General features: G+C 38.5%; 1 protein-coding gene across 1 annotated transcript in view; it reads right to left on the reverse strand.

Moving 5' to 3' along the window:
• The window catches only part of ENPP1 (ectonucleotide pyrophosphatase/phosphodiesterase 1), a 56,665-nt gene that overhangs the window by 36,901 nt on the left and 2,874 nt on the right, over positions 1–16,890 (reverse strand). Inside the window, exons 2-7 of the mRNA XM_058171724.1 lie at positions 6,919–6,991; positions 5,352–5,468; positions 4,100–4,225; positions 2,308–2,368; positions 1,092–1,189; positions 30–109 (exon numbers count right to left, since the gene is read on the reverse strand). Coding sequence (XP_058027707.1) covers positions 30–109; positions 1,092–1,189; positions 2,308–2,368; positions 4,100–4,225; positions 5,352–5,468; positions 6,919–6,991 — 555 coding nt within the window. The remainder of the gene's footprint in view (positions 1–29; positions 110–1,091; positions 1,190–2,307; positions 2,369–4,099; positions 4,226–5,351; positions 5,469–6,918; positions 6,992–16,890) is intronic.

Here is a 16,890-nt window from a genome sequence, read left to right on the forward strand (position 1 = left end):
GAAAAGCAAGAACTTCAATCTACTCTTACCGTAGCAATGCTGTAATGATTAGGAAATGTTTTTGATGGATATACTGGCCTTAGGCTGCGAGTATATGTCCCACATTTTCCTGTCAAGGAAAAAAAATGCAATTCCGTGTTTATAAATAATGCACTTTTTCGTATCAAATATTCAGAATGATTTAGAATAATACGGCATTTCCCATATGTTTTTTGCAGCAGCAAAAATAAATGTTATTACACTGTTCCAAATGAAATGCAAAATGCCCATCATTCTTACTCTCTTCACATATTTTAGATACTACTGGAAGTTTCAAATAGAGAACTTAGATTGAATTAAAGGGAAAGGTTCCCCCCACATATATGTGCTAGTCATTCCCGACTCTAGGGTATGGTGCTCATCTCTGTTTCAAAGCCAAAGAGTCAGCGCTGACCGAAGACATCTCCGTGGTCATGTGGCCAGCATAACTAAATGCCAAAGGTGCACAAAATGCTGTTACCTTCCCACCAAAGGTGGTCCCTATTTTTCTATTTCCATTTTTTATAAGCTTTCAAAATGCTAGGTTGGCAGAAACTGGGACAAGTAACGGGAGCTCACTTCTTTTCACTAGGGATTCAAGCCACTGAACTGCCGACTTGCTGATCAACAAGCTCAGCATCTTAGCCATTGAGCCACTGCATCCCTACTAGATTGAATTACTATATCACTAAATTAGAGTTGGAAATATTTATTCTTCTTCTGTGTCAGCCCTCCAAAATAAATAGGTTTCAAATATATTCAAGTGTCTTCTTTCTCTACCATCCCCTTGCTCATACACATCATAATTAATCATTCTTTAAGATTATAAACATTTCCATATCTGGAAATGTAATCATTACATGGTTATAATAGTTTAAAAAAGAATTGCTGAATTCAAGCAGGACTCCAGCAAACTCATTCTTGGGTCTTGAATCACTGCTGCCCATGAAACATCCAAGTCTTATTTGGAGTTTACAAAGGATATGAAGAGTTATGAAAGGGAATACCATTTAATTCTTTTTCCCCTTATTTTTATCTCTGCTTCATGTTACTCAGATACAGTAGGTACTCACTTAATTTGCTAATAACAGGAAGAAGTTTGCCCCAAGTTTGCAAATATTCAGCTCGGAATCCATCCAAAGAAAATAGTAACACTGGCGGTTTTGTAAACCTGAGTTGGAAACAGGACAGTTAAGGTAAGCATCTGATCATTATTTGTTTATTTTCTACATGCTATAAATTAAAGGCCTCTTCCTCCATGTGACCATAAGCATGTGGCAGAAGAAAGGATGAAAGGAGAACCACATCAAAACTCGCTATTCATCTACTCAGCTGTCTTCGGCTTGATGCCCTCTAAAACCTGAACCTCAGCTGCCATAACAATGGGAGCTGCTGGAGCTAAGAACCACATTTTTTTTTATTTTTAAAGTGGGAAAGCTACAGTAATAAAGGCTTTGCCAATCTACCCAACATTCTACCTGAGAGGAAGGAAGGAAGTTTCTTTATGTAAAGCAAATATCTTTCACCAGATCTTCCCCACAAACATGGACAGTGGGGAAAGAAGAAGTTATAACAGCAATTACAGGGATAAAAAATATAATGTGAATTCGTGCACACGCAAATAGGGCTTTATATAGATATGTACATGGAGGTAAATCAGGCAAATGGAGGTAAATTTACCTCAGGCATGGAGGTAAATCTTGCTTAACAATAGCAATTGGGACTGGAATTTCCATCACTAAGCAACATGGTCACAAAGTGTGACTGCACTATTTAGTCGCAGCAATTTTGGCACTTCCGGTTGCCATTATTAAGCAAATCACATGGCATTGTCAAGCATGATATCATCACATGGTCACCGTTTGCAACACCCTGCCGATTTTCCCATTGTCTTTGCTTTTGGGAAGCTGGCAATGAAAGTAGCAAAGAGCAATCATGTGATCACAGGCCGCTGCGATGTCACAACTGTGAGCTGGTTGCCAAGTGCCTGGACTGCAATCATGCGAGTGTCATGATGCTGAACTTTTGAGGACTATTTATATGTACCACTTTATATGTACCACTTATTTATATGTACCACTTGTTCAGCACCATCATAAGTTCAAACAATTGGAAGACCACCAGTGACAGGAATAAATTCATTTTTTTTAAAAAAAAAACTTTTTTTTTAAAGATTTAGTTTTGGGATGAACTATTTTTCATCAAGGTTCTTGCAAGAGACGTTTTGATATCACATCCTCTCTCCACTGATTTTTAGAAAGTTGCAAAATCCATCTTAAATTCCCTTACCCTTCTGGACACTGGTTTTTACTGATGTCTTCGCATTTCTCTTCAAGCCAACTTGTCTTTCCTTGTTTGTTTTTTAAAAAAGAAATTTATTAAACTTATTTGATATTTTATTAATTGCATAGTTAGGAAAATATTACGATTATTTTATTTCTTAACCTCCTGCTAATTTCACATATATCATGAGATTTCCAAGCCTTTTTTAATCACAACCCAAGCGGGCATTGCAGTTCTAAAGTTATTCTTGGATCTCAGCTTTGACATCACTATAGTTACAGATGACATCTACAATAGAAAGTTCATTAGGTGTAGCCATTTGTATTTTCATTTTTTTAAAAAGAAAAAACTATAATATTTAAAATGTTTATCTCAAATTGGTGGTCTCTATTGCTTGTTAGTGCAGAAAAGCTACACAGGTGCAGTCTTTAGAATTTACTCCATCCACCGACCAGTAGGGAGATCCAGCCAGTTCGCACCACTTCAGGAGAACCGGTTGATAATTTTCTGAGCAGTTTAAGAGGTCCGTAAGGGGCGTGCATAAGAGCACAAGAGTGCCTACCGTTCCTGTCCTAATGTTCCCTTTAATTGAATCCAATTTGTATGGTTATTTTCATGCTTGTGCTTATATATACTGTTGTGACAAAAATAAATAAATAAATAAAATAAATAAAATAAATAAATAAAACTAACTGGAGAATGAGATACAAGGGAGCAAACATGAGAGGAGAAAGGACTCGGCTCCCATTTCCTAAATTCCACATCTGATGCTCCCATTCAAATGCTTCTTCTTCCTCCTCCTCCGCTAGGAAAGAACGGGGGCATGGCTGACTTACAGTGAAGCTTGCCAGTTCTTAGAAATGAAGGTCAAGACTGTGAAAATGATTTAAACAATTCCCTTGATTAAAGGAGTTTTGGACTGAAGATTTAGGATAATTTCTGGACTTGGAGTGAATGGCAAATGGCAAATTGATATCCCACAGAGAATGCAGACGTCCTTGAGAAGCACCCACCATTTCTGAGGGCAAGTTGTTCCACTGGTTAATTGTTCTCAGTGTTAGGAAGTTTCTCCTTAATTCCTGGTTGCTTCTCTCCTTGATTAGTTTTCACCCATTGTTTCTTGTCCTGCCCTTTGGTGCTTTGGAAAATAAGTTGACCCCCCCTCCTTTTTGTGGCAGCCCCTCAAACACTGGAATACTGCTATCATGTCCCCCTAGTCCTTCTTTTCTCTAGACTAGCCAAACCCAAATTCTGCAACCGTCAGAGGACAAACAGAAGCAATATGCTCCGTCCCATATTTAGTTAGACCAGGTTGCCCTGATTAAAAAACACTTCATCACAGGACAAGCTTACTATGTATGAACTATCAGAGCAGAAGCTTACTATATATGGAGTCAGCAATAAAACATTATCCTTTAGCTTAAAAACCAAATGCTTGCTATGACACATAAAATAAGATCCCAGTTAACTCAGTTCCTACTGAAATCAGCCAGTTTTTGTAACCAACTTATCCCAATAATTTCAATAGAGTCTGAATAGACCCTGGCCTGTGCTTTCTTTAGAAAAAAATGTTTAAAGCAGTCTTTTAAATCAGGGGTCTCCAACCTTGGTCCCTTTAAGACTTGTGGACTTCAACTGGTAGTTGAAGTCCACAAGTCTTAAAGGGACCAAGGTTGGAGACCCCTGTTTTAAATCATAGCTCTTGACGTAGAAACAAACTCAAAATCTTTGAAAAAGTAGAATAAACAGTCCAGTGCACCACTGCTATTGGAAGAAAGAAGCAAACAGGGAGTTTTACCTTGGCAAACAGAGTCGTAATTGACACAACAATTATTATTTTTCACACAATCATCCGAGCAGGAACAATGATATTCTGGCCGGTTCTTCTCACCACATCTAAATTTGGTGCAGGTCCATGTCTGAACTGTAACAGAGAGATAATATTTGAAATTGAACATGTCTGGGCTGGACATGGAATTGCACATCAAATTATTACAAGGCTACAAACAAAAAAGGAAAGTTTTCTTTTTGTACTTTCTGAAATAATGAGCAAGAATCGCATGGGTAAAGCCACCAGTCTGGGAGAAAACCTAATGCCATCATTTAAGTTATCCAACCAATTTAAATTCCCAATATTCCTACTAATGTATTTCTTCTACTTCCTAATCCATGCACTCTCTCAATATTTTAAGCATTGAGTAGAGACCCGGACACAGTGAAAGGGACGTGGTGGCTTAGTGGCTAAGACACTGAGCTTGTTGATCAGAAGGTTGGCAGTTCAGTGGCTCAAATCCCTAGCACCGCATAACAGGGTGAGCTCCCGTTACTTGTCCCAGCTTCTGCCAACCTAGCAGTTCGAAAGCACATAAAAAATGCAAGTAGAAAAATAGGGACCACTTTGTGGAAAGGTAACAATGCTCCATGTGTCTTCGGCGTTTAGTCATGCTGGCCACATGACCACGGAGATGTCTTCGGACAGCGCTGGCTCTTCAGCTTAGAAACTGAGATGAGCACCACCCCTAGAGCCAGAAACAACTAGCACAGATTTGTGGGGGAACCTTTACCTTTAGAGACCTGGAATTCATAGGTTCTAAACATCTAAAACAGACCTTTGAATCATTTTGGACTGATCAATGCATTTGGAATCTGGAAAGCATATCACTGTCACTGTCACAAAATGGTTTGCCATGGGTCAGAAGTCCTCTCTTCAAAAAATAATGGCCATAGTGGGTATGGCCAGCCATGAAATACTGAATTTACCAGAAGAGAAACTGGTGAGAAAGGTCCATTTCTCCCCCTACAATGCTCATCTTCATTCTGACCTCTTCTAGGAATATAAAAATCAGGCAAAATATGATTAAATATATTAATTCAATTTGATTTTCCATCAGTTCTGACTGAATTTATTCAACTGAAACATATGGAAATATACACAATTGAAACAGATAGAAATAATGATTGAAATAATGATTGAAATCCAGAAGCGCAACTCTTTGAAACACTCAGCTGGAATTAAATGAAAATAAATAAAAATAAAATAAAATGCTTACCAGGTTCTGTACAAGCTTCCTGAAAATCTAAACAGCAGTTTCCAAGTTCAACACATTCCTTGTCGCAGCGGCAGGTTCCAAATGTTCTTTCATAGCAACGACCCTTGCAGGTTTTCACTGAAATTTTTAATATTTACTCAATGTTACAGATTGAACACAATATTCTATTTCAGGATGGTTTAGCAGTCACGTGCATGAAAGTATGGATTGCCCTTTTAGTAATTCCCCTTTTTGTTAACCCCCTAACCAAAAAAATAGGCATTCTCAGTCTAAAAGAATATAAAGGCTATTGAATCTGTCTATGAATATAGATGTGGAAGTAACATTGGAGGCATGCACATTGTCTAAATTTCATCATCAACAAATAGACCAGGTGCTTAGATCTGGCTCTCAGGGCTGTCCTGGAAACAGCGAAGGACTGGCATGGTGCCTCTGCCAGCAAAAACAGGCTCCCGAGCTCTGTTTTTACTGACAGAGGGTTGCAGGAGGCTGCTGCAGACAAAAACAGAGCTCGGGAGCCTGTTTTTGCTGGCAGAGCACTCAGGCCACCACAGGCACCACCGACACAAGTGACATTGAGCTGGCCATGCCCACCTTGGCTTCCCGAGGTCAATCACAAGTCTGATGCGGCCTTCAATGAAATCTAGTTTGACACCTCTGATATAGACCTATTATATCTAAACTTGCCTATTCGCCCCAAAAGGATTAATTGAAGCCTCGTCTTGATTGGTTTGAATATAGCTTCATTTATTCGTTCTTTCTGAATTGTGGGAGGAGGAGGAGGCTTAAACTTAAAATAAATTTTGCGAGATTAAAAAAACAAAGAGAGAAAAGTATTTCCATGGAAAACTTTGATGCTGGCTTAGCAATAGCTCTTCCTTGACCCCATTCAAGACTGGGTATATTTAGTCATATGTGCAAAATAATGTCATGTACCTAGCTTCGGTGCTGTGGGATTTATTTCAAGGAAGTGTACATAAAAATGTAATTGAAGGTTGTGGTCCTAACATACTTACCAGTAACTTGCATGAGATCTAAATCTCATTTGATTAATTAACTAAGGCTCTTGTTAATTAAATGGTAGTTCAGATAAAAATATTGCTAACAGCATTCATAATTTGTATTGTACTGAGTTCCTAATGGAAAAGTTTTGACAAGTAGGCACATTCGTGTTAAATCAGAGGAAGTCCAGTGAAAAATTCAATGGCCTAAATTACTTTGTTCATGGGTTTTCCTTATATATAAATTCTTGTTTTTATGTAGGTGTTTTAGGAAGTAGGATGTACCCAGTGGTGGGATTCAGCCAGTTCGCACCACTTCGGGAGAACCGGTTGTTAACTTTCTGAGCAGTTTGGTGAACTGGTTGTTGGAAGAAATCATTAGGGCAGAGAACCGGTTGTTAAATTACTTGAATCCCACCACTGGATGTACCTTAATCTGGATCTGGTTCAGCTGACAAGCCATATGTACAGAAGACTGGTGTGGAATGCTATAAATGTAAGCTTTGGGGATGTGGAGATATTTTTAAAGCTCATATATTTATTCTATTAGCATTTTTACTACTTACCATCTCTTGTACAGCTAGGTTTCAGTCCAAATATACATCCTAAGATAATTGTAAGCACAATGACACATAATACCTAGAACAGAAAAGAAAGTTTTGTCAAGAAAGAAAATCTACTGCATTAATAACTCGATAAAGCAATGGGTTGATTGGCTGGTAAAAAGATAGCACATTTTTTAAAAGTAAAGTCAACATAACACACATAAGTTTACCAAATGTTTATCGCTACAGCTCTTGGATTTCAGTGGTGAAATCCAAATTGTTTTACTACCGGTTTTGTGGGCGTGGCTTGGTGGGCGTGGCGTGGCAAGGGAAGAATATTTCAAAATCTCCATTCCCTCCCTACTCCTGGGGGAAGGATATTGCAAAAACTCCATTCCCACCCCACTCTGGGACCAGCCAGAGGTGGTGTTTGCCAGTTCTCTGGACTGCTCAAAATTTCCACTACCGGTTCTCCAGAACCTGTCAGAACCTGCTGGATTTCACCCCTGGTAGTGCCAATGAAGTATAGTATAGTATAGTATAGAGACTGTCTATCAAACAAGAATTTGCACAGTAATATATTTCACAGTTATTTGTTTGATTTTGTTTTAAAGTGTTTTAAAAGTTTTATTTCCTCTTTGTTTTACTTTCAGTAATTCAGAAAGAAATTATAAAGAAAAAAAATAACCATTATTTTGGTTATTGGTTATAATCAGCATATTCTAATAATCTTTTTTCTCATCCTACTATTTTCTAAAAATTTTCAACTGTAACTTTATTGTTTCCAAAGGTGATTAAGAAAATAGAGCATTTGGTTGAACTAAATGTTTTATAAAAGGCTGCACATTATAAATTGTGAGATGTTTCTTGTGTTGCTGTTCTGTTCATGAATAAACCACAAGACTTCCATCATGTATTTATTTCCTGAACAAGCAGCTGTCCAGACTGCAGGTGGATGATCTCTCAGTCTCTCTTTTATTTGAAAAAGTTTCTCCAGACAAAAACGATCATTGGCTGCTATTCACTATTGCAGCATTGTCTATACTTCTTTGGAAACATCTACTCTGCTACAGAATCTCACTAGAAGCCCAACTGTATTGGGCTTCCATAAAGGAAGGCCAATGATGGAGTTCTCCAGTGTAATTAGATCAGCGTTTCTTAACCTTCGCCATTTTAAAATGTGAGGGCTTGCTTCTAGAATTGTGCAGTCATCATGCTGGCTATGGAATTCTATTATTATTATTATTATTATTATTATTATTATTATTATTATTATTATTATTATTATTATTATTATTATTCGAATTTATATACCGCCCTATCTCCCAAAGGACTCAGGGCGGTTTACAGGCATATAAAACATCAATATCAATATACAAATTAAAATAATCCTTAAAAAACTTATTCTAGCGCCCGAATTATTAAAAATAGAAATATAAATATCAAATATAAATATTAAAATCAATTTAAAACCCCTCTAAATTTAAAAATCTAAGCCAGTCCTGCACAGATGAATAAATGTGTCTTGAGCTCGCGACGGAAGGTTCGAAAGTCAGGAAGTTGACGGAGTCCTGGGGAGTTCGCTCCAGAGGGTGGGAGCCCCACAGAGAAGGCCCTTCCCTGGGCGTCGCCAACCGACACTGCCTAGCTGACGGCACCCTGAGGAGTCCTCTCTGTGAGAGCGCACGGGTCGGTGAGAGGTATCTGGTCGCAGTAGGCGGTCCCAGATAACCCGCCCTATGCCATGGAGCGCTTTAAAGGTGGTCACCAAAACCTTGAAGCGCACCCGAAGGCCACAGGTAGCCAGTGCAGCCTCGCAGGATGGGTGTTATCACGGGAGCCACGAGGGCTCCTCTATCACCCGCGCAGCCGCATTCTGAACTAACTGCAGCCTCCGGATGCCCTTCAAGGAAGCCCCATGTAGAGAGCGTTGCAGTAATCCAGGCGAGACGTCACAAGGGCGTGAGTGACCGTGCAAAGGGCCTCCCGGTCCAGAAAGGCGCAACTGGCGCACCAGGCGAACCTGGTAGAACGCTCTCCTGGAGACGGCCGTCAAATGATCTTCTAGAGACAGCCGCTCATCCAGGAGGACGCTGTTGCGCACCCTCTCCATCGGGGCCAATGACTCGCCACCGATGGTCAGCCGCGGATTTAGCTGACTGTACCGGGATGCCGCATCCACAGCCACTCTGTCTTGGAGGGATTGAGCTTGAGCCTGTTTCTCCCCATCCAGACCCGTCGGCCTCCAGGCACCGGGACAGCACTTGATAACCGTTGGGGTGGTCCGTGTGAAAAGTACAGCTGGGTGTCATCCGCGTACAGCTGGTACCTCACACGAACCCACTGATGATCTCACCCAGCGGCTTCATGTAGATGTTGAGCAGAAGGCGAGAGGATCGATCCTCGGCACCCCACAAGTGAGGGGCCTCGGGCCGACCTCTGCCCCTGTCAACACCGACTGCGGCCGGTCGGAGAGATAGGAGGAGAACCACCGATAAACGGTGCCTCCCACTCCCAATCCCTCCAACCGGCGCAGCAGGATACCATGGTCGATGGTATCGAAAGCCGCTGAGAGGTCTAATAGGACCAGGGAATTCTAGGAGTTGAAGTCCACACATAATGGCAAGATTGAGAAACACTGATTTAGAAGGTTGCATGAAGCATAAGGCTGGCCTAGAGAATACTAGAGAATTATACTTCCGAATGGCAGAGGTCAGCCAAACATTTACACTTTGAAATTCTATTTCTAAGCTTTCCTTTCCAAATAATTTCCTTTCCAACTAATTCCCAGAACACTGTCAAATATTTACTAAGTCTGTATTATTATTGTCATCCTTCTTATTACCTATCTCCTCCTACTTATGAGTATAACCTTGTTACTTGTAACTTTACAATTTATATCGCTTTATTTAGTTTCCTAGTATGATTTGATTGCTTATTTAGTATCCTATGACTATCACTAAGTGTTGTATCTTATGATTCTTGATGAATATATATATTTTAAGTATACTGAGAGCTTATGCATCCAAGACAAATTCCTTGTGTGTCCAATCACACTTGGCCAATAAAGAATTCTTTAAAGGAATGATCAAGTCTTTAGAATGATGTCATGTTTGTCCTACAAATGACATCTTTTTTTCTTCAAATACATTTTATTAAATATATCAGTTTAATATAGTTTTTGAATCTGTTTTTTCTTCATATTTTATGTTGAGGAAGACAGATTATCCGGCATTACCTTAAAATAATTTCTAGTATTGCTAAAAGCTATCATTCAAAGCTTACCCTTGAGGGGAAAATAACATGGATTTTGTTATTTGTTAACTAAGATAGTTACTTTGTATTTTAATTTGATTTTTTTTTCTCTGTTTTAAAATGATGTTCAGATTTATTAGCTCTTAACATTCCTAAACTGATAAACAAGCTGGAGACTAACTCCAGATAAGAAAAGTTTGTTAGTACAACTTGGAGTCTGGCTTATCTCTTTTCTGAATGTTAAACAACCCTTTTCCTTACAATTACACCCCTTCTGATGTCAGACCTCATTTAATGAACATGTGTGATATTATGGGATGCAAATATGTAACATGTTTGACTACATGTAACTGATTTCCTATGCAAAGGGGAGGTTACTTTTATTCCGTCCAATCAGCTTTCCTCTTGCATTTTCTTTGTTGTGTTAACTATAAAAAAGAGGGAAATATGCAGCTAGAGGTTCTCTCTTCCTTTTTTTTCATGGAGACCCCGCTTTATCAGGGTACCCTAATAAACTGCTTTTAAATGATCTTCTGACTCAGTTGCTTATTGGGAAGGTAAACTGAGGCAGAACCTAGAGCCAGATTTGGGCTTTCACTCTTCAACTAAAAGAAGAAACAGATTTGGTGTCATTGACTACAAAGAAATTATTCTGAAGGGTGCCAAATATTGACGGGGAATACTACTTTATTTGACTGAATAATAAAGAAGTTGGGGTTTTTTTGTTTTTGTTTTTTTTAGAGGAAGGAAGAATGATACGTCACGGTGGTGCAGTGGTTAGAGTGTAGCACTGCAGGCTACTTCTGCTGACTGACTACTGCCTGCAATTTGGCAGTTCAAATATCACCAGGCTCAAGGTTGACTCAGATGTCCATCCTTCCAGGTGGGTAAAATGAGGACCCAAATTGTTGGGGGCAATACGCTGACTGTTTAAACCGCTTAGAGAGGGCTGTAAAGAACCATAAAACGATATATAAGTCTAAGTGCTATTGCTATAAGTAGAAGAATGAAATCTTCTAAAAAGCATAAGCAGAAAATAAAAATACTGGTTCCTCTCTGGCTTCCCCATGTGGATAGTGTCATATTACAAATGGGTATGTATTGTTTGCCCCAGTGAAAACTCTGGAGGGAATCATTGTGGCTACAAAAGAAACAAATAAATCTTTCCCTGCAGTCAGGAAGTCTTGTGGAAAAGACCTTGTTCCTCTGGAACTGCACTGATTTATCTTCAGTAGCAAACCACAGACAGGCAAGTTCACAGCACCGCAAACCTCAGAACATTACAAAAATATTCTCATGTTTACAGCAAGTTGATCCATGAAGGGCAAATGTTAAATGATATGGCTAACTGTCAAAGAGGGGAAAAATTAGTAGACAAGGTTAAGGCAAATAGCTTGAGGTGGACTATTTCAAAAAAAATAATAATCAAATTTTCTGGGATATGCAATTTAATAAGGGATTGATGACCACAGTTGAGCCCAAATTTTCTGTTGCTAAACAGGGCAGTTGTTATGACTTTTTTGGCCACAGTTCTCAAGCGAACTATCACAGTTGTTAAGTAAATCACCTGATCATTAAGCAAATGTCACTTTCCACACTGTTGTTGATGTTGATGGTGGGAAGCCAGCTGAGAAGGTTACAAATGGTGAGCACATGACCCAAGGAACCTGCAACCACAATAAGTACATGCCAGTTGCCAAGTGCCTGAATATTGATCACATAGCCATGGGGTTGCTGCAATGGTCATAAATGTGAAAAAAAATGGTCACAAGTCACTTTTTTCAGTGCTGTTGCAGGTTTGAACAAATGGTTGTAAACCCAAGGACTACAAGTATTTCTAAAATACGCAGCATGAGAAGCCATTTATAAAAATCCAGTTCTGCAGAAGCTTACAATAAAGAAGCACCAATAATGTTTCTTGCAAACAGTATTTGAATAACCATTTTCAATAGGGATATAGTATTGCAGAAGTTTCTCTGTATTCAGAGATGGAAAAGGGAAATTAAATGGAAATAGTTGGTCCCTGGTTTCCATATATCTCCACAAGTCCAGCATCCTATTGACAAAGACTGTTTATATTTCTGTTTGAGACTGCATATACAACTATAAATTACACAGTTTTCAATTGAAGAGATCCTGGATCCACCTGAGTGCAGGAAAACCTCTCTTAATGCTATTTATTTACTCTAGTTACTTCCAAGATTTCACTGCCAGTCGGTTCTCTCCGGATCGGGCAAACCCGTAGCAGCCGGACTGCGGGAGGCTTCGCCCACCCGCCCGGATGTAATGTGCGAGCAAGGAAGGTAAATGAATCCTACCTCTGTTAGAAGTAAATTATTTTCCACAAAGACTTTTGAGTTGTGATTGTAGCCTACAATAAGCAAATATGAATTTAGTTATATTTGCAAAATACAAAAATTCCGAATGCATCTTTTATTTATAAATCAATACATGTGGATAAGATAAGGATTTCTGGAAAAGAAACTCTCAAAAACTCGATCTGCAGATCTAAAATAGCTTGAAATTAAATTTCATTGATAACTGTGGAATTTTATTCCAGGTAAAAGTGGTGTAAATCAATTATACCACAATTCTGAGTGAAGTTCTTTTTTCTTTTTGCCATCCTCTCGTCTGACTATATTTGTTTCCCTGCCAGGAAGAAAACTGAGGCTGTGATTCCAGCAGCAGGTACTTAAGAGCAGGGAGTGTAGTGGAACATTCTGCTCTTAGTTGTAGTGGCAGATGACAGTTCATCATCAGTAGTACAGGAGTAAGAATCATTTGCAAGTTTCACTGGGTTTTATTATAGAGAGAATGGTGAGAGGCCCCATCCAATCCTTTGCTTTGCACAGCAAACTATCTTGCAACATTCCTGTGGTTGAAAAAGCCTCAGTGGGAAAAGAATGCAAAAAAAAAAAAAACCAGTAACCCAAACATTCACAAAAACTAGATTTAGCCAGGAAATGCTGGAGCCGCATTAAAGAAGAATTACAAAATACAGATATACTTAATTAATTTATAGGCTATCCATCTCGTATACTTGACTCCTGGGCGCTAACCATTAAAATAGAGTAAAAACAATGAAAAATTAAAAATAAGAGAAATGGCATTCTTCTAAAAAACGGCAGAAAACAGCAGTCGACAACATTCATCAACTCAACATGAAAGGCCCACGCATACTGCCAAAGGCTTCAGGCTTGATGGAAATCCCTAGTTTTTAGTGTCTTGCTGTGTCAGTTGACATTAGAGCATTAGACTCGGCTAGGGCAACTGAAACTTTGTAACATAGATACATTTACAAATAAAAAACACATATACAAGATAATTATGCCTCTGAGTTATATTCAAATCCCAGAAACAACCCAGAAATGGTATCTCTCATTTCTATCAGTGAAGTTTAACTGTGCTGCTTTCTGCTGAGGCAGTAAAGACCACAGAAGGAATCAAATTGACACCCAATTAAGCTGCTTTTTTTAAAAAAAAAAAAACAATATTTCTGTCGCTCCCTAGCTATCTCTCATTTTTAGATGAAAACAAATATTTGCAGATCCCTCGCATCCTGGACATAAACTGTTTCAACTCCTACCCTCAAAACGACGCTATAGAGCACTGCACACCAGAACAACTAGACACAAGAACAGTTTTTTCCCGAAGGCCATCACTCTGCTAAACAAATAATTCCCTCAACACTGTCAGACTATTTACTGAATCTGCACTACTATTAATCGTTTCATAGTTCCCATCACCAATCTCTTTCCACTTATGACTGTATGACTATAACGTTACTGGCAATCCTTATGATTTATATTGATATATTGACCATCAATTGTGTTGTAAATGTTGTACCTTGATGAACGTATCTTTTCTTTTATGTAACACTGAGAGCATATGCACCAAGACAAATTCCTTGTGTGTCCAATCACACTTGGCCAATAAAAATTCTATTCTATTCTATTCTATATGAAATAAATAAATAAACTATCTTCCTCAGAATAATCCTTCTTCACTGCTACTTTTCGTGGCAGTGGTTTCTACAGCTTGTCTTGTAATCTATCTGAGTGCTATCTCAGCCTTTTTGGTTCCATTCTTTTTCTCTTCCTCCAAGCTAATGTGGGGAAAAAATGATGAAGGAAAAAGAAGCAGAACATGAGAGTTGAAGTGGAAAAATATCAAGAGTTTTTTTCAACAGCCCCCATGGAGATTTAGGTTAGTATAATGATTCTACATTTCAGAAATCACTCAAACTATCAATAAAATTAGTGAATATTTAGATCCTAATCTTGTTTTTAGATCTTGAACTCTTGTGGCTATTTGTTGATACATAAGAACCTTCCCACCATTTGAATTCATTCAAGACTGTTTCAGTCTTGAACTACATGTCATTATGTTTTTCTTCTGAAGCTTTATATCTTCCCTGAATTATTCTCATTTCTAAAGAATGTCATATAAACAGGATTAAAAATGTACATCAACTAGCTTGGTTCAGATGACATAGTACAGGTATCTATGGTTATAAGCCATACTTATCTTTAGGACAAATCAATGGGTGTGAACATGCCAATGGAACACATGTCTTCTTCCTTTTCCACTACTATCCAAATCTCTTAGAAGGTTGCTTAGTTAACTTGAGGTATGCAGAAAAAAGTCCTGTTTCATGAACCAAAGTAACTGGGCAGATGTGGCCTAAAGAAAGCCTAACATTGCATGGGTTTCATATATTATTGGAATGCACTACCAGATTCTGTGGTCTCATCCCAAAATCCCCAAAACTTTAACCGTAGACTGTCTACTGTTGACCTCACCCCATTCCTATGAGATCTGTAAGGGGTGTGCATAAGAGCACCTACCGTCCCTGTCCTAATGTTCCCTTTAATTGTATTCATTTTATGTATTCAATTCATGCTTATATTATTTAATAAGTACTCGACAAAATAAATAAAATAAAATAAAATAAATTATTGTGATTACTGAATGACTGATAATTTCCACCAACGTCCCCTACATCCCCTATTGTCAGGAAACAACATGAAGCGCTATATATGTTTCAATAATCTTCTATTCAGGTAGTCCTCGACTTTCAAACATTCATTTGGTGACCATTTGAAGTTACAGCGACATCAAAAAAGTCACATGACTGGTTTTGACACAACCGTTGCAGCATCCCCATGATCACCTGATCAAAATTCAGTTGCTTGACAACTAGCATGTATTTGTGTCCTAGAGTCATGTGGTAACTTCTTGTGTCCCTCTGACAAGCAAAGCCAATGGCGAAGCCAGATTCGCATAACAACCGGGTTACTAACTTAACAGCTGAAGTGAGTCACTTAACATCTATGGCAAGAAAGATCACAAAATGAGGCAGAAGTTACTTAACTGTCTTCTTGGCAATGGAAAATTTGGCCTCAATTGTAACCATAAGTAAAAGACTACCTATACTGAACAAGAATGGAGTTTGCAGAAATACATTCAGATGATATGTGGAATGCATACTGTATATATAGACCCAGATGAAGATTTCTGAGCTCAGTACAAAAGTGTATACAACTTAAGTAAATGCACTTAATTAGAGAGTTTCATATGGCTGAAAATTTGTACCAGATCGGCCTATGTGAGCCAATCTTCTAAAGGGAAGATTCTGTGCCACAAATAAGAGCTCTGGGTTTCTTTAGTACTCAATTGTAAAGCAACTTCTATCCTGAGGCAAATTTAAATTGCTCCCAGTAGTCACGCTGTCACTGTTCGAAAGGATATGCTGACATTAGAGAATGAACTCAGGAAAAAAAGGTCATGCAATTGCAAAAGTGAAAAGTGTGTGTGTATGGGGGGGAGGGGAGTTGGAGACTTTAAATCCGATTTTGTTAGGATTGAAGACCATAGACAGAGGTAGGCATTCTAAGCCTGACTCAAATGTAAATTTCCGTGTTCAAAGTTTTAGCTATATTTTCATGGCACTGGAAAGCAAACAGAGAAAAAAATAACTAATATATAGGTATGATCTAGAATGATTGCTGAGATTCTTAAGAAGCAGAGTGTTCTGCTAAAGTTACTAAAGTGTTTTTTTTAAAAAAAATGTTTATATGCTTGCTGCTCTGTCCTGTTCTTGGCAAGGCATTTAACTGAATAAATCAAGTTGCCTATTTCTAAGACTGTCACCTTCTTAAACAGATTTTAAAATCATGTAGTATTTAACCTATTCTAATTTTATGTTTCTTTCCTTCACATAGCCATATTCAGACCCTTTACAAAGATCACAATACCTCATAACATTTCAGTCATTGAATCAAGGACCATAACTGTTCATTACCACAAGAAGGAAACCAATTGAGATAGAGAAATTTTACCATGAACAAACTTTGAGGCCTACTAGAAATGGCTCAGACAGAATGAAACCACAATACAGTACTTGCGGAACAGAAACAGCCAAACCAGCAACAACTCTAATGACATATTGAGAAACTCACAGATGGGAGATAGGAAGTAAAGAGCTTCTTTTAGTTCTTTCTACTATTTTTAATTTCCACATGGGTATTGTTCTCGCTGACAGGGTATAAGCCCTATTCATTAGGTTTACTTCTGCGGTGTAATTACGGGTGTGGTTTTAATTGAGCCAGGCTTAGAACTGGAAAAGCATACAGGACATTTGAGCTGTGGAAGAACGCTACTTGAAAGAAATCAAAATCTCTGCTTGATACCAGTAAGTTTCCTTTCCAAAGTAATCTTCTGAAGACCCCCCAGTCA

Source organism: Ahaetulla prasina, chromosome 1 (genome assembly GCF_028640845.1).
Source record: "Ahaetulla prasina isolate Xishuangbanna chromosome 1, ASM2864084v1, whole genome shotgun sequence".
Lineage (NCBI taxonomy): Eukaryota > Metazoa > Chordata > Lepidosauria > Squamata > Colubridae > Ahaetulla > Ahaetulla prasina.